A 19,263-nucleotide genomic window follows, 5' to 3' on the forward strand; every position below is an offset into this window, starting at 1 on the left:
CAAGTCAGATGTGTCTTTGAAAGTGTGAGTACTTGTGCAGTGGCATGATTTTTCATTCAGGTCTAGGAGACTGATTTGAAATTTGAGATTAAAATCTGTGGTAGTTTAACCCCAGTCAGCAGCCAAGCCCCACAGAGCCACTTGGTCACATGTACACCAGCAGGACTGGGGAGAGAATTGACAGAGTAAAAGCATAGAACTCGGGGGTTGGCACAAAGAGACTTTAGTAGGAAAAGCAGAAGCCATACACACAAGCAAAGCAAAACAAAGAATTCACCACTTCCCATGGGTAGGCAGCTGTTCAGCCATTTCCAGGAGAGCATAGCCCCATCACATGTAACATTTACTTGGGAAGACATGCTGTCACTCCAAGTATCCCCTCTTTCCTCCTTCTTCTCCCACTTTATATCCTGAGCATGAGGCCATATGGCCTGGAATATCCCTTTGTCAGTTGAGATCACCTGTCCTGGCTGTGTCTCACCCCAAGCTCCCATTCACCTCCAGCCTCATGCCAAGTGTCAGTATGAAAAGCAGAAAGGTCTTGACTCTGTGCAAGCCCTGCTCAGCAAGAACAAAACCATCTCTGTATTATCAACTCTGTGTCCAGCAGAAATCCAGAACACAGCCCTGTATAAGCCACTGTGAAGAAAATTAACTTTACCCCAGCTGAAAGCACCAGAAAATCTTTCCAAATTTTAGAGCCATTCTCTTCAAGTATTTCAGGTGCATGTTGTTATAGGTAAAATGCCAATTAGGCTGAATCAATAATTTGTGGAAGCCAAATTATTATAATAGTAATAAAAATAAAATTTATTTCGCATTTCGGATTACAATTTGTGCCAGGCACAAATCAAAAGGACAGAGCCGAGCCCGGGACTCAGCTCTGGGTGAATGCAGCTCTGACCCCCTCGCACATCAGACCTGGTGAGTTCACAAAGTCTGCTTGGATCAGTCCAGGTTTTATACTCTTTTTCTTGCCTGGAGCTACTTTTCCTTTGTCCTTTTCTTAGTCTGATGAGCTTTCTGATGTTTCTCCAGTGTGGAATAATTCTATCTGATGAACAAACAGTGCAGACTTCAGAGTCTTGGGAATATTCATGCTGTCCTCTTGTTCTTAGTCCGGAGTGTGCAGATACCTGTCTCCCCCTTGGACAAAAGCCGTGTTGCAATATACAAACCGCGTCCGGGAACACATACATGTTGTATAGAGTTTACAGGAATCGGGTTTTTACATGCTAGTGAGATTTCCAGAACCAGCTATTCATGCTAAGTTGACTATCAAGAATAATGCTATCTCTGGTTATTGGTGGCCACGATGGGCCGCTGATGTCTTGGGCGTTCTGTGATTTAGTCAGGAGCTCTGCAATAGCGGAGCTTCTCCTTCACTTGCTAATTTCAGCTTCTATTCAGTGTGCATCTGTGTATAATCTGTTTCAAATGAAGCATGAGGTAACCAGTTCAATCCCTGTGGCTGATTATGTGAGCTCAGTTGTTTTATGGCAGTCCCCAGTGACACGTCTGGACATGTACCTCAGTGTATTCTGTCCCTTCTAAGTACAATCATATTTTATTCAAACATGAATTTTAACATATTTATAACAATATGAACTATGCTTAATTTCACCTGTTAGCAAACACTTTTCCAAAATTCTTCTGAGGTCTGATGACTAAGTGTTCCCTATAGCTGCCAGCGGTCCTGTTGAGCTGTGATGCATGAATAAGGAGTAGTGCTCAGAAATGAAATGGTTCTGTTGTAGGACAAGGTTTAATAATATTGGTTCCTGAGATATGCTGCTGAGTGCTGATTATGCAGCAAGATTTTCTAAAAGGCTAAGCATCTAATCACTCCCACTGAATTAGGATGGTTAAGCAAAAGGGGCGTATGGAAGACAGTGGGAGAAGGGATTGTTAAACTGATGTCACAGGAAGGTTTAAGAGAGTGCAGTGATCATTTACTGTGTGGACAAGCAGGAGAGGCTGTCCACAATAAAAATAATTTGAAAAGCTTTTCAAGGAGGAGTCATGGAGGCAGCACCTTTTGCAGGCATGGTTTTTCAGAACAAACTAAGACCTAGATACTTTTTAGTCTTCCAGCTATATGTAATATTATTTTTCTGCTGCTTCTAAATCAAGCATAGCCTGTGTCCTCTAGATGAGAAATCTCTGTGACCCTTAGTTATCTGGAGAATAGTCCATGCTAAGTTTATTAAATTTACTTACATATTTTTGAAAACATACATATTTTGAAATATTTTAGGATACGATGAGGGGCCATCGTATCCCCTCGTACCATTTCAGAAGGGAAAAGCATAAAATGTACTGGTGTTTATACTGATATAAACATTTTTGTGTTGGCTTAACTTCATCACCCTGAGAGTTATTTGCAGTCAGACTGACATAACTGAAGGTGCTATTAGCTTAGTTATTAGTTAGCTAAGCTATTATCTTAACATTGAGGGTCTTATTAGATGCAGTGTCATTGAAAGCTAGACAGCATTGTCTACATAGGGGAAAATACAGGAAATCCATCTGTCCCATCTCTTATGCATTGCAAGTGCATTTCTCTCATCCTTAAACACTTTCAGTAGAAACTGTCTTCATGAGGTGTGAATAAGTACACTTACAAAAATGTGGTGAAAATAGAAATTATGACATCTAGTGAAAGGAACTGAAACTAAGAATAGTCTCATCTGGAAATTCTCAGTGTAAGTGGATAACAGTCAAACTGGCAATCATAATACTGCTGTGCATTTTGGTAAGTTTGTTTCATTCAGCTGATATTAGTTGCAGGATTTTTTTTTTGCTTTTATTCAACAAGAACATGTAACTACCTGATATGCTCCTGAAAATCCTCTGTACTAACTTTGTGAAATGGGAGCTAAGTAATTAAGTGGTAGTGAGTCAATTTGTGTGGAGTTGCTTAAAGTGGGCTATAAAATTCTGTAATAAAATATGTAGAGAAAAACATTTCAACACACCTGTAAGAGTATCCCATTCTTTGTTGGCAAAAGGCTTTCATCTTGGCCATTTAACTAATCTATTCTGTGACAATTAATAACAATAAGGATTGTTTATAATTCCATGAGAATTATAGACATAATTTATAGTCACATTTTTCTGGGCCAGTTTTATCTGGGTTAGTTAGTTTTTATACTTTCTTGTCCCTCTGTGAAAGAACAGCTTCAGATTCAAGTTCTCCACTCCCATCATGGTACTGATGAACATTATCTCACAACCCCAGTACATTTTCCCCAATATTTTTCTTCTGCATTTTACTATGAACTTCAATACAGAATCTCCACTGTGATTATGAAGAGATCTAGTTAAAAATAATAGAAGCACTACAGAAAGAAGCCAACGTCATTATCTGTAAAGCACTTTGTTGGTGTTTCTTTGAAGGAGTTCTACTCTCTGCTGTCCTTTTGTTATTAACACTCAGAGGTTTGACAGATATGAGCTACATTATACAAATACTATACTAACTTTAATAATTCAGAATTTCCAAAGGCAACTGAAGGGAATGGCACATGGAAATTGAGCCTGCAGTCCCATCCTTAGCTGTACTGACTCATGCAAGTGAGAAGAGAACCACAGTCCTGCCTTCTTGCTTCCTTTAATTAATATTTGGATGTGGCTTTGTCACTGATCAGCACTTGTGCTTGAGGATCTGAAAAACCAGCAGCTGTAGTTGTCCTTGCTGGGAGAACAGAAGATCACAAAAAACCTTTTTGTGTCTTCCCCTCAACACCCCTGTAATCACACCATAAAATGGATAGTATATCCTTCCTCTCAATAAAAGTATGCTTTATTTCCCTCACAGATTAATTTCCACAGTCATCACTACTTTAAGATACCAAATACCTTTATGGCTCCTGATTTAAGTAAAGTGTAGCATGTCCTCTATGAACTGTCCTTTCCTGTTGGTAAGGAACAAGGCATTGATCATGTGGTTTCCTGTTAGTAAATATTGGGGTTTTTTTCTCCACATTCTTGTGTTTATAAGTCCAAAAATCTTGCTCTTCAGGCTGCTGTGGAAGCTTGTTTCTCTGAATACTGAGCTCTATTCCTACAAGTGTTGGCTCCTGGTACCCAGGCTAGCTAATTCTAGGACAGGCACATTCTCAGTGTTACTTCACCTGTGAAGGAAACCATGTAAGAATTTATAAGTGTTGAAAAGAAATGGCGTCATCTATCATACAAAATAATCACAGAAAAACTTCCTTCATTTCAGTACTGTAATCAGACCACAGATTTGCACTGGTTTTTGTACATATTTCTCCATCTGTTATGCGCTTCCCACATGTCATCTAGTCCCAGTAAACTCTGCGTACAGAAATGGTTGCAGAGCAATAACTCGTTTCCCTTCTGTGCTCATCAGAGCCATGAGGCTTTAGCCTGTTGCTGTACAGCTGGGGCTAGACCAACACCATGGTGTGTGTCACCCCCTTTTGCTGTCAGGAGATGCTGTGGACTATCTGGTATCTAACATGCCCACCATTTTTCAATATGCATCCTGATGTTTTTCTCTCTTCTCTCTAGGTTGTGTTTTGATGTTTTAGATCTACAGGTAACAACTGTCATGCTACAAATACAAATGGAAGTAGATTGGTTCTGGTTTTAGCATTAACTATTTTAGCTTTTAGATGACTACTGGGAATAATTTTATGTTTAAGGTTGTCAAGAATTGATTCGTGTATCTTATTTCACAGTGAATGTTCAGTGTATGACAGAAATTATAAACTTATATTCACTTCTAAAGTATGTGATGCCATGTGGGTGGGCTTTGTGAAACTGCTGCTGGACACCAGGACTAGTTTTATTCCAAACTAGACTTAGGTCCATCCAAGTGGATCATACTCATGGGAAAGGCATATGAGTCTTCAGAACTGCAAACTCCATCTCTAGATGGGTGTGCAGTAAAAGCCTAGGATCCTCTGTCAGATTTGCAGCCCAGACTACAAGTTCTTGTAGACAATTTAAAAAATATAACAATAGATATAACAACATAACAATAAAAATAGTAGTTTGTGTTAAGGAAACTTTTGCCTCCTGTGAGCTCTCAGATTAGTATTAGTCAGACGGTAGATTTTACTAAAATGGAGCTAGATGCTCTATTCAGCAGAGCTGAACAGGCAAAATCACTTTGAGTGAGAAAGGAGACAAGGTTAATGTGGAGCTGTTGGGAGAAATACAGTCTTTCCAAATTTGCCATCTAGCTCAAGATCATCAGCTTCCAAAATCAGTATCACAAATAGGGTCATGAGCTTGGAATTTAAATGTAAATTGGGTTGTGCATGCCCAGACAGAGAGGCCTGAAAGGAAATTTTTGTCTCTGCTGAGCCAGCTCTTCAAAGAAATCTTTAGCCAGTGGTTAAATCTTTAGCCTGGGGTTTGTAAGTCTCATCAAAATGTAAAAGTTTTAGTGTAAAAATGATAATTCAGTAAGCTCTTGCACTTGAAAGCCATACCAAAAGCTCAACAAAAATAGCAGAAAATAATTGATGCCAGATGTTATCAGAAGTGTGGGATAAATGCATGTCAGAGTTCCAGGTCCAGTGGCCAAGGCAGCAAACAAACAAATTCCTCTATCTGCATTCTCTGTTCTGTCAGGTACAAGAAGGCCATAGATGTTAAGACAGTCCCAAAATACCAGATGAGACTAACTGTAAAATTTTAACTCAAGTGCACATTGGCTTTAATTATATAACAGAGTGTGTTTTGCAGTCAGGGTACTAATGAGTTGCTAATTCTCACTCAGAATAAGAGATTTGATTCCCAGCATATCTGCTAACTGGCCAGTCTGCTCCTATCTGCTACTGGCTGGAGCCTGCCCCCATGACTCTCCTGGGAAATACTTCACAAAGAAAGATGTCCTAGTTGTTTAAAAGGGAGGGGAATGTGTGATTTAGCTGTCTGTGTTCTCCCAGTAAAAGTGTCCTGCATAGCGTGAGCCAGTAAGAAACTGTGCGATCTTTAAGCTGGAGATGACTGTGCCCAATAGAAACTTCCTGATTATGTAAATGAGTTCTTAAAAATGCTTTACATTTCTTTCAAGTACCAGCAATGTTTCTTTTAATGGTGTTAGCTGTCTGGCATTCTGATTTAATTATTCATGCCGTATGCTTTCATATTTCTTTGCTTTTTGACACACTGTCAAAAAAGAAAAAATCAGTTAAATAGTTGAGAACATGTGAACTGCCATAAACAATCACTCTTGTTTGTTTCTCTGCAGAACAAAAAGAAGTAAAGGTGGGAGAATACAATGCTGTGGATGACACATTGGTAATAATCAACAACAGCATCAGGTTCCAAGGTAGGAGACAAAACTGGAAAGAGGTACAGGAGTAACATGGATAGCTGTATGTAGTTTGTAAGGCTGTGTGCTCTTAAAAAACTGATTTAGGATTTTTAATATCAACTGCTGTGACACTGCAGAAAGTAAAAGGGAAAAAATGCTTTAAAAATAGAATTCTGAACAGAAAATTGCATTGTTTTGGTATTGTATACTTGGTTTTCATTCCAATAAATTTATATGTGTACACAAATGTTCTTTGGTATTTCAAGAAGCAGGTTCTTCACCAATGAATAATGTTCTATTTCATCCCCTTTCCCAGTCCCCCAGGTCATCTCACCTGAGGGACACTCTGATGTTCTGTGTTTGCAGACACAAGGAGGATGTAGTTGTTTTTCTTTGGGAGGTGTCTGTTAGGTAGTTAGAAAATAGGTTTTCAAAATACCAAGGCTGGCCCAGAGGAAACGAGGCCAGAGAGGGTTTTCAGACCAGCAGCACTCTGAAGATCCACAGCAAGCATATAGCATTTCTTGCTGCATTTTCCTGCCATTTTTTTTATCCCATGCTGCTCCAAATATAATATGGGGACTTTCTCAGCCCTCAAGCAGCTGGAGTGCAAGCATACCCATGGTTTTAAGAGCCCATGGTCATGGCAGCCAGGTGTGAGCTGAAATGAGGTTTTAAGGGTGTCTCCTGTTGAATTTAGGCATATACATTCTTTCCAAAGCTAAATTTTAAGATTTAATCTTAAGCTCTGCTATGGTGCAATTCAGTTAGAGAAAGTGAAGTTGGCTTTGTGAGTTCTGTGTGGTTTTCTCCTGAGATTGGTGAGATGGATGAGCATCAATCTGTTGTACTCTACTCCACCTTTCTCCAGTGTCCCAACACCCAAGGTTTGCATGAGCAGGGGTGGAGTTTCACTGCAGTGATCTAATTCATGACTACTTGTCCATCTGCTGGAGCTTTCCATATTTCCTTTTGATATCCCTTGCTGGACTTAAAAGAGCACAGATACACAGGCTTCTCATGTGTCTCTGCAGAATGAGGCTTTGGAAATAAAGAGTGCAGAACCTGTCCCAGTTGTCAAAGTCTGGGAGGCAGCAGATTATTTTTGCTGCAAGGAGGAATTAATGATGTGGTTTAATACTGATTCAGTCCATTCATTTCCAGAGAATATTTGAAGTATGAATCATGTTATAGGAGACAGCGTTTGTTCATAACTTCTCGCCTTTACGGACAGTATATGATGGGGAAAAGTCTCTGTACAGTCTTTTTTCAGGACAAGACAGCTAGATCTTCTTCTGACCACATCTGAAGGTGGTCTTTGCACCCATTAACCTGTTTTATGGTAGTCTTAGGATGTATTATGTAACTCACAGTGAATCTTTTCCTTTGACTCATCTTAGCTTTTCATTGAGACAGTCGGATATTTAATGTGGAGGACACTGACTTCCAGTCAATGGAAGCCTAGTAACTTTAGGTATTTAAAATAGAGAGTAGTAAAAATGCTCCTGTTTAAACCATTGCATAAAATTCCATAGCAATGGGAAGCAACAGGATTGAATGGCCAGTGCACAAACAAGAAAATAAATTTTGTTGACTCACCATGTGTTTATATTTAATGAATATGAACCTTCAATATACTCTGTAGAGTATAGAAACAGTAGGGTGACGTTTTATTTTTTAGTGTTAGTTATTTTAAATCAGGCATATGTTTTATTGGTTTTTTGTCTTGCTACTTGTCTAATGTTATGAATTTACACTGTACATACCTGCAATATGGAGGGAAAGAGGAAAATCTCAGGTACTTTTCTGCAATATTAAATCAACAAATGGACCCTTCACTGCCACTTTTTTGTAAGCATCTAAAGGAATTTTTTTCTGAAAAGTTGGGCATAAAGGCCAAAGGATAGCGAGTTGCCAAGGTCTGAATCGTTTCAACTTCACTCTTAAAGGTAGAAGTATTTTATTGTGTAAATCCTTGAATATTCTTTTAGGTGTAAGGCAGAAGAGTGGTTGTAAAATTTAGCCATGGCAGCTGTGAGTACCTGACTCACAGCTCCACTTCTGCAACCGTGCTGTGAAAGGAGCTGCTCAGCCCTGCGGCCCCTGCAGCCCCATCGCAGAGCCAATGAGAAAGGACAGGCTCAGGAACTGCAGGGCACACAAATCTGTTTTGTGTGGAAGGAAGACAGTGATGCAAAAGGCCTTTTGCCAATCTCCTGAACCAAGGAAAAAATTAGTAAGCAGGTGAAATGGAGTGTGGGAAGTCGGGGATGCAGAGCTTTATTGCAGTTGTCGGAAAGTGATTATCCTCATTAAACCAAGAAGCCTTTAATTAGTTGGAGCTGACTGTCGATGAAGTACACAGCTTTAAACATAGTTTTTAAGTTCAGACATGCAAATCCACATCTGCAAAGTGGATCTGTTCCTATAAAACTTTTGCTATCCATTTTCCCATATTGTTCCCTTCTATAGAATTGTGGGGGCACCAACAACTCTCCCTTCCCTCCTCCCAGGGCTTCCCCAACCATGCCCACAGCCCAGGACCACATTTCAGCCACAGGGCTATCAATCCCTGTCCTAGTGATGCTACACTAAGGCTTATCTCCAGACAGGCTGTTAGATTTTGCTCTGGCAACAACAGTGGGAACAGAAATGATGCTTTCTGTTTTCTACTCATTGCTCTGCCAATTGTTTCAGAAAAGCATAACCTACTGGTAAAATTTACACTCAAAGTATGCATTATAGTGTTTATTTACTTTAAAATTAGGCTAGTTAGCATGTATGGCATTCTGCACTGGGGTATGGTTGTGTCTTTTCTTCCAAAGAGGATATTTACCTGCCCCAGAAATGGAAATCTTCATGTCAATCAATGTGACTAACATATGTCTGTCAAAGTCAATGATTTCATCAGCTACTGATGTGGTTCACAGTTCCTAAGTGTGCTAATTTGAGGTATAGTACTTAGGTGAGGCAAAGTTTCTTGCAGAAATTCTACATCTGGTTGAGCTTTAGCCTTTTTTTTCTTCATGTAATTCTAGGAGTCGAGCCTCCAAAGGACAAAACAATTATACAAGAGGAGCTGCGCAAAATCTCCCTGCCCCTCTACAGCATCCTGTCTGCCCTCACAATCCTAGGAATGATCATGGCCAGTGCTTTCTTGTTCTTTAACATCAAAAACAGAAATCAGAAGTAAGACATTCATGTTACTTTTATCACAAATTCTTTTGTATTTAATGCCGTGTTTGTAGAACGAGTCATGTAAATGTATCTATCTACATATACATGTAAGGAAAATGTAAAACTGTGGAAAGGTGGTATTTTAGAACTATTTAATTGAAATCACTGGGTAATATACTCACATTGAAACAGACTGTATTTAAATTCTTTTATATTATCTGAAAAGTGTAATTTACTATTTAATGTTTGACTGTCTGCTAATGACATTAACCCTAGCTAATTAATCCATCAGTAAAGGAGGAGTTCTTTTTACTAAGAATTAAAAAACCTGGAACAATGCTAAACTGTATAAAACAGCAAATGCTGTGCATGCCTTTAGATTTCATGGAATTCTAGTAGAGTTATCTCTTTGCCTGGTTACAAAAAGCTCTTATTTATTGCTCTAGTAGCCTAGCAGTAATATTTTCCTCTTTAATGCACTATCACCTTTTGTCCATAGACTAATAAAGATGTCCAGTCCCTACATGAACAACCTTATTATCCTTGGAGGGATGCTTTCTTATGCATCTATTTTTCTTTTTGGTCTTGATGGATCCTTTGTCTCCGAAAAGACATTTGAGACACTTTGCACAGTAAGTAATTCCATATATTCTATTTCAATTCTTGTTGAATTCAGTCTTGCAGGAAACAGAAAATGCAAACTGAAAAGTTCAGTAGTTGGATGTGTCATTCCATTAAATCACTGATTCTTGTAGCTCTTTCCTGGGATATTTTCTAGGACCAAATTCTAAAACATGTACAAAGCTTCATTATGGTGGTGGTGGTGGTTGTTGTTGTTCTCATTGTTGTTGTTATTATTGTTATTGTTTATTATAGAAATTTTCAAATGCATTGGGATTTAACCTCAGACTGAAAGGGTAGATGTATATTCTTGTTTTGAAATCATATCTAGAAAGATGATTTACTAAAGATGATATTTGTGTTTGTAGCAGGACAACTTGTAATACCTGTAAAGCTCCTTCTTTGTACATTCCATATTATTTTAAACTACATGGCTGCTGCTTCTCTAGATCTCTTTAGTAGTCTCTTTGGCCGATTCTCCAAAGACTTCTACTGCTGTTTTCATGCTATGCTATAAATTCTCACAAGCCTAGATCCATGTAGAATACATCCTAGTTAAATCAAAACAAGCAACTCTGAAACCAAATTAAATAAGTCCACCTAAAGACTTGTCATAATTGTTTGATGTAATATGCACTTATTCTGACTTACAGAGGTCTTTTCAAGGAAAGGGATAGGATACTCCTTCCAGAAGCAGTACAAAACAGCTTTTAAATTTATCCAATATCTTCTCAAAAATTCTAAGACTCTGCTTGACTTGTTGCCTAAAAATATCGCACTTTCTCAGGAGCTACCTTCACTATCATTTTGATTCTTCTTTACGTCTCTAGAAAGTTGCAGTTTCACAGTACCTTCTGTTTGTAGGGGTCCGAATTTCTGATATCATGACTGGCAAGAGAGGAATTTTACTTCAAGAGGATAATTCAAAGCATGAAAGTTGGATACCTAAAGCTAGTGATGCAAATACATCCCAATATGTGAACTGAAGCCCTCTGTACTGACTAGAATCCTTATAGAAGTGAAACACCATGTGATCTTTTTAGTTAGACCATTTCAAAGCACTGGAGATTCTGTAGCACATGCCAAGATGGACTAGAAGACATACTGTCGGTGAACGTACAGGGAAAGTCTTACCTTCCTTGGGTGGGCCTGGACACTGCTGTATTTCAGACACTTAAGCTTTAGGAGCTCTAGGAAAGGAGACTTTAGGAAAACTTTAGGAAAGGAGAAGGAAAGAATACCCAGTCTTGCTACAACTAGACCTCTAATTCTCAGTACAGCTAGTAGAAAGAGATGCTTTAAAGATTTGAAAAGGATGATCCTGTTCACCTCTCACAAACTAGTCTATAGCTCTGTGAATACAGTGGGGCCAATAGGAAGTGGAAGATGACATAATCCATTTTTTATCCAGGAATTATGTCCTTTTTTGTGAAACAGCTTGTGATGGAGCAGAAGTGTCATTAGGAATTCATTGTTGATGCCAATCCCTCTTCTTTTCTCATCCTCCATTGCAGAAGGATCTAGTGGCATGGGACGCAATGTTTTAGTCTTGATGTCTGATCAGTCTTGAGGGGCTTGTATCCAGAGCTCCTGAGTTCCCTGCCAGGCTGCAGGCCATTGTATGACTGGGCTACAGCCCCTCTCTGGAAGCAGCCATGCACTGCTGAACAGAAGGAAAGTGGGAACCAGAGGTACTTATCAGCATCTAGCTGTTCTAGGAAACAGATTTCCAACCAAATGTAGCTAAATAAGACCAAATTTGAGTCCTGTTTTACATGTGAAACAGCTCAGCCTTAACTCTGAAAAATGAACCAATGTCCAAAACTCTGTGCCTCTGAGCTAGAACATTTCTTCTGATTTTTCTCTAATCTGCCTCTCAAAATGTAATCACTGATCTCATTTTCTAAATGCAACAAAATTTAACTGTGGGCTGCTTATTTTGTCAAATCCTGTGTATCTCTTCCTTTTATTCCAATTTATATCTGTAACATTATGTTAGATCTGTGTGTCCGCCATAGAGGGATAGATCTTCACTTGAGTAAAACACTTGACTTGACCAATAAGAGAAAGGGGTGGGGGAGAATGCTGTGTCCTAAACCCAAACTTAGATTAAGAAATATCACCTCATGCCTTAAGCAGAGATTTAATTTTTTTTTTAACATAGTTAAATGCTGTATAAATAGAGCAGAGTCTGAGATTTCTTCTCAGTCTTGGCTTTCCAGGTTTTCAGTGCGGTAGTAGAGAAGCATTTCTGATTGTGTTTTCCTGTGCATGGCTACTGATGTGTCTTATGAGCCCCAGGTTTGTCAGCAATTAATACTACAGTCATAGATGCAGCAAATCCTTCAGTAGCCACTGATTAGAAAGGTTTTTCAAACATCCTACTCATTAAAACAATTATTTTAAAATTTTCCCTCCAATTATGTTCTTTTAAATGGGATAGCTTATGCTTCTCTTAGCTATCATCTCTGCATGGGTACCATTCACTGTGGCAGTGCACTTTTATTGTATCTAGGTAACTCTGAATTAGTGCTGGGAAATTCATAAATATGGGAGGCAAACACACTTACCTGTTGAATAACTCCTGTCTCTCTCCTCCTCTCCTCAAAACATCCACCAAGTGCTGGCTACAGAGTATACATGTGGCTCCATGTCACGAGCATCCCTATTCCCATGTGGGCAATATGCTTAGTGGTTTCATAAGGTCTGCTTTCAGATACAAGTGCTTATAGGATCAGGCCAGGACAAATCTTTCTTCATCATCCATCTCCCTTGAAATGCATGATTTTGTTTACTCATTCTAGCCATGAGAGATTAGTTTAAAATGCCCCTTTTTTTTTCAGACTGTGGCTAAGTCTTTAAAAAAAGCAGTTACAATTGAGAACAATCATAAAAAGCCATTGAGGCAAGTCATCAGGGTGTAACAACTGGATCTCAGACACAGAGAATAGCCAGATGTCAGTGAAAGCAGTTATTATTTTGGAAGGGAAGTAAAAGTTTTCATTCAAGTTTTATAAGCACATGCAAAGCTATAAAGCTGTCGTTAGTGGTATCCCCTGCCTAAACCAAATAATCACCCTTGTTGTCTTCTGTATTTCAAAAGTGATGAGGCCTCACCAGAGTAGCAGTATATACACAATAGCCAGTGTACTTAATTGGATATGTTATATATGGTCTCTGTTTAATATTCTGACAATTTTCGGCAAACTTATAGGAGGTCCTTAAAACTTCTGTGTTTACTAAGGTGTTCCTCTGCAGCAAGGGGATTGGAAATAGGTGGTCTTTAAGGTATCTTACAATCCAGGCCATTCTGTCATTCTCATTCTGTCATTGTCCTCACAAATTCAGGAAACATGGTTTTCCAGATTGTAGCTATTACATTCAACTCTGTTGGTTTGGTTTCATCTAGACCATGTTGTTTGTAGTGCTGTTTGGAGGGGGAAATGCTTTGCAACATCAGCTCTTTTTTTACTTTCAACAATTTATGCCTATGTGTGGCACATGCCTAATGCTGTAATATTCCAAGGACACTGACACATGACCCAAAATTACACCAGTAATACCTGAAAGGTTCAAAGGATTTATTTGCTAAGTTGTCCTACCACTTTCCACTCTGTGAGGCACTGGGTATAGGAGGAGGTGATCTGTAAGTTATTATGTTGAAACATAGAAATAAATGTTACACATATTTAAGAGTCAGCAAGCACTTTAAACATATAGTAAAATAATATGCTGAATAAGGGTATTATATATATAAGTCTTTAAAATTATAAAATGTGGACTCCATGACAGAGTGATAGAGTGGATATTTGGTTCCCAAACACACTCATTTTTATCTTGGTATGCCCATTTTCTATGGAAAGGTAATCAAGTGTATTTAAATACATAATAATTCTGTGTTTTCACAGTAAGAACTCGTAATAGCAAATGTAACATAATTTAGTTCCATGTCAGAATTAAAGATTAGGTATCATATTTTATAACTCAAATTACATGGAATTAAAATGATCTGGAGCAATGAGTTCTGAGAAAGTGGTCAGTGTATTATTGAACCATTAGATAATGTCTTAGTTAATAGCAAATGTATTGGTTGCACAGAAAAAGAAAAAGCAATACAATATTTCATTACATCCATATGTATGCCAAAGTGCAAAGTGTTTCAGAGAGAGAGAGAAGGAGAATGAGTTATCTTTGTTTTTAATCTCAGAACCACCATGGTATCAGAGAAAAAAAAAAAAAAAAAAAAAAAAAAAAAAAAAAAAAAAAAAAAGAAGTTAGAAGTAAGGGGTGAAATGGGTGAAATGAGATGTGATGCCAACTGGAAAAATGCAAGCAAGTGGAAGCATATTTGAAAGCAGTCATTATATGGAAGAGAGAGACTCAAAATTAGCAATTCTAGTGACATATCCTATGAATAGAGTTTAAAGTGACATGCTAAATAGAGATACTTAAAGTAGAGAGAATATTAGATAAGATCATAACGTTTAGACTTCTGTAATACACTCCACTGAGAATTTCATGATTTACATTTAAGATGAGTAATGTCTTTCCAAGTTGGAACTGCTGTTGAATAAAAAACTGCTATGGTCCTGAGGACAACTGTTGTCTTCTCTGTTATGCATCTTCCTCGAATAAGTAAATCTAATTACTAAGTTGGGGCTGAAGATGTTTAAAGTACTCCACGTTGCTCTCACCCATAGTTCCACAAAAAACGGCCTGGTTCATTAGGTAGTAGTAGAGTGAACAGCTTTTCTCCTCAATCTTGGTAGTTCTGATGTGTAGCAGGACTTTCTCCTGGGGAGTGTGCTGCACTGGGTCATTGCAGTGTTTGGGAAGGGGCAAATGATCTGTCTTGAATAATTGAATATAGGGTTCATGTTTGATAGGGGATACCTATTCTGCAGATAGAAATTGCCTTTCAATATCCTTTACAATCCAAAGTATTCTGCAAGGGTGTCACATAAAAATTAATAATTGTAATTTGCATAGGCACTAAAATAAAGCATGCTTTGTCTTGTTCATCTCACTAGTTAGCATCATTTATATGACTTGCCAAAGCTAGGCAGACGTTCTGTGATTTCAGGTGATCTCACTGAGCCTGGTCAGTGTTTTGGCTTGGATAAAGTAAAAAAAAAATAAAGGCATGAAGGTTTTTGCACACTGCAGGTTGTGCTCAGGCTCTTAGATTTCAGTTCATTGCTCTCAGCCATGGTGTGTACATTTGGAAACACTCTTTGCACAGAAAGAAGAAACCAAACAGTGGGGTGGGATGGAGAGACAGAAAGAGAAGGAGAGAGTACAGAGCACTGACAAAGTCCGGCTTACCACTACAGTGTGTGTGTGACTATCCAGAATTTGTGTTTTTCTCAGAAAAACGTTGTGAGGACATGTGCATTCGTGGCAACAGTACATGTTATAGACCTTATATCTTCTCAGAGGTGCATTCTAAAATGTGACCTTTAAATGTATCCAGATATTCAGATACACATAGCGTTTTCAACTAGTATAATTCTAAATTATGGGTCATAAACATTTTTGACTCTGTGCCTTGCAACAACGTGAAAGGCAGTTTTTTTTTCTTTTTTACTGTTTCTTTTTTTTAATATTTTTCTATCTGCCATGACGAGAGAACAGCTAGGCGAGGTGGAACTCCATGATCCACATTTCACCCTTTCTAGGGAAACCCTGAACCTCTGAAGAGTGGGGATTGCCATGTAGTATAAGAGTGGAGAGACATCCTGAAAAACACATCAAATGGAGACTTGTAGGCTGTAGTGAGGAAGAGGGAGCCAAAGACCACTGTGAGCTGTTGTGTGTTGGGTTCCCAGGGCTGGAAGCAGGCTTCAGGCTGAGGGGGATAGTGGGCAATTTGCTAAAACTCCAAATGCTGGCTGAGTGCAGCTCTAAAAGGAGGGACTTGCCTCTAGTAGTAAAGCAGGGAGAGGGAGAAGATGTATGGACCTTCTGTCTTTTTTATTTATTTCTGCTTTGTCTTTGCTTGTCACTTTGCATTTCCTCTGTTTAACCAATTTTGAGGCAACAGACTGAAAGGAAAGCATGTAGGCAGGACCACCACTAAAGCTGTGGTTTTCTCTGTGGGCAAGAGGCTCTTGGACTGGACCCTACCAAATAGCATGTGGCCTTGATATGTGGATAGTAGTTAATTGTATGGTCTTATTCATGCCCTTTATGTTCTTCAGGCATTCCCCAAAACTCAGGGGTTTGTTTTGGTTTGTTGTAGGGTTATTATTTTTTTTCTGAAGGGGGGGGCGGGGATGTTTCCTGTCTTTAGACTTTATATTTGCCTAATCCTTTTGCTCAAATTATTTAGTTTTGGCCAGGAATTTAAAAGAAAATCCAATAGACAGACACTCAACTCCTATTGAGCTGCAAAAGGATTTAGACCTCTAATCTATTTCTTTGTCTCTGGAAACCAGAGCCTTTGTTTGTGTTTTTCATCTGGCCTTTTTAATTTTGTGTGTATTCTTCAGTTTATTTCCTACTTAATTGTTTAGCTGTTAATTTTAATCTTCTTTTTCTGTATAATCACTTCCATAATTGTTCTCATAACTGTCGTTCAGTCTGAGACTGATCTCACTCCTATTTAATTCAACAGCAGTTCTGTTACTGAGTTTAACATGAGCCTGATCAGCTTCTATTTTAGTAAATGACATTTTCTTGAGGGTAAAGAAAAAAGAGTACAGACAAAAGTTATAAGGCTGAATAGATCCTAGAAACAAACTTGTCATATACTGAAGCAAATACACCATAACCTTGCCAGAGATTTATTAAGGTAATATTTTTAGAATGTTTTCCTCTCCTTCAGTGGAAACAGCAGACAGTTTTTAAAGCCTCCTTACAGAAACAGGAGAAATGATAACATCTTTTACACTACCCATAGACTAACTGAAAAATGATCTAAAGTATATTAAGAAATCACTACAGGAGATCTCACAGCGTGCAATGAACCTCTGTATTTAATTTATGTGAAAACAGCAGGATTCAAGTCTCTAACATTATTGCCACTTATGTTTTACAGGAATCTGTGCTAGTGCCACACAAATTCAAAAAAAAAGAGTTAAAAGTCATAAAAATTCGTCAAAAATGTCTGATATAAATGAGAAAAGTATAATTCAAAGGGACCAACTCATTCTTTGGAGTCTGCTTGTGTTCACACAGTCAATTTTGCCATTATTAATAGAAGCACAGCCATAACCCAGTGAACACTTGTTGATATGACACATTTTTGTTCATCGTAATTATCCATTATGTCCCTAGTTTTCCAAGAAAAATAGAAGGTGCTTAATTTCCAACTCCTGCATACTCCACAAAAATCAATGCAATTGTCCACTTAAGGACAATTGTGCTCTCCAGGGCTAAACACACAGCATGGTTTATTTTCACATTTGCTCCTTTCAAGTACCTAAATCTAGTACTGAGATACCACCAAGCTGCTCAGCAGTGTTGTTCAGCTGCAGCCTAACCCTGTGGGCACTGCAGATTCCACCCAGGATGTCAGGATGTGTGTAGAACTGGCTCATTATTGATATTTCTTAAGTGAATCAGTCCAAGTCTCATAAACAAAGTTGGACAGCAGAGTGTCAAGTCCTACAATAGAAAGATTTGCAAGTTTTATTTAAAAAAAATAAACATCTTTAGGTGAGGAAAAGTATGTTTGCAAGAATCTTAAACCTGAGTGATTCCTCTGCAGAAGTATAATTTAAATATTTTACTAACTGAAGGAGTTCTTAACCAAGCAGTTTCACTATGTCGTTGTTCAAACAAAAACAAAAAACAAAATTTAAAACAAAAAAAGCCACCAAGAGAAACAATAAGAAGTTTGAAGCTTTTAACACAACACATGAAGGTTGTTTGTGCTCATACTTGGGGTTTTTTATTCATCACTCTGAGTCTTTAATCCCATCTTCTTTTTTCACTTGAGATTGGCAAACTGGATTAACACAGCATTAACAAAGCTGCAACGTGAAAAACCAGGGTGTGTAGTGTATTCCGTTCAGGTGGTTATATTTTTTTCTTTCAATTTAACAAAGCAGTAAAATGCATCACTTGCGTGATCAACTACATTTTCATGAACTCAAGACCTTCCCAGGCATTCCTTGCTAGATTATAACTGTGTGGTCTTCTGAATGCATAGGCTGTGGTGCTCAAATAAATGAAAAAAAAATGGAACTTCTTGAAAAATGAAAGTTTTAAGTTTTCATTAATTCAGTTATTTTTTCAAGATAACCTTATTTTATAATTTTTATAGAATTTTAATTATATTAAAATAAAATATTTTAAATTCATTTTAATAATACTACCTGAAAGTTAGCAACACCTAAAATGTTGGGTTTATTTGTAAACTTCATTCTTAGAATATATAAACAGAGGTTTTTACTTCTTTATTCAGAGTGTTTCTGGTATTTTTACCACTTACTAATTTCCCCTTACTAGCTCATTTTTCACAATAAGATGGCTTCTTTTATTAATAATGAGTGGTAATATCAAGTAACTTTTATGTCTGTTGCACAGATTCATAATTAGTAACCATTTCACCATTCCCATAATGAGATGATGGGAGAGACTCAGATAGATTTGTGTGAAGATATCAAACAGCAGCAAATATAGACTACCCAGCAAAAGTTCAAGGTTGAGAGGAAATAGGATTGGATTCAAAGTAATGTTACATAAGATTGTTTACCTATCCATGCTTATTGTGGGGCAGAAGAATTGTCTTCCTTGAAAAAATAAAAGATGTTTAGCACCTTATGGATAGGTTAAAAACAGAGGGGTTTTACTGCCAAAGGAAAATAAAAAGTAATGCTCCTACAAGGTGTAAGGAGCATCTTGTTCATAGATGCTGAAAGTTACATATTTGTTTAAAGTTTAATATTTGACGAAGGTAGGGTTTGTTTTTTTTTAAATAACAGTCATAACAGTTTTTGGTTTTGTTTTTGTTTTTAAATAACAGTCATAGCTGTTTCAAGTCTGAAACATGATATTTCTTTGTGGAGATACTTTCAGTGTTTACTATTTGTCAGCTCTGCTATCCACCAGATAAATGTTTTCTAGGGTTTTTTTTTTAGTTATCACAGTTGATGCACCTGTAAGAGATTCTATCAGGTAATTTAGAAAAAGAAAAAATTCCCAAATGATGTTTTTAAAAA

General features: G+C 37.8%; 1 protein-coding gene across 6 annotated transcripts in view; it reads left to right on the top strand.

Annotated features, from left to right (window-relative positions):
- GABBR2 (gamma-aminobutyric acid type B receptor subunit 2) overlaps positions 1–19,263 on the top strand; it is a 456,379-nt gene that overhangs the window by 289,295 nt on the left and 147,821 nt on the right. For all 6 annotated transcript variants that reach the window (XM_038127756.1, XM_038127754.1, XM_038127759.1 and 3 more), the window contains 3 exons: positions 6,233–6,313; positions 9,337–9,487; positions 9,975–10,107. In XM_038127756.1, the coding sequence (XP_037983684.1) occupies positions 6,233–6,313; positions 9,337–9,487; positions 9,975–10,107 (365 nt within the window). The remainder of the gene's footprint in view (positions 1–6,232; positions 6,314–9,336; positions 9,488–9,974; positions 10,108–19,263) is intronic.

Source organism: Motacilla alba, chromosome 2 (assembly GCF_015832195.1).
Source record: "Motacilla alba alba isolate MOTALB_02 chromosome 2, Motacilla_alba_V1.0_pri, whole genome shotgun sequence".
Taxonomy (NCBI): Eukaryota; Metazoa; Chordata; class Aves; order Passeriformes; family Motacillidae; genus Motacilla; species Motacilla alba.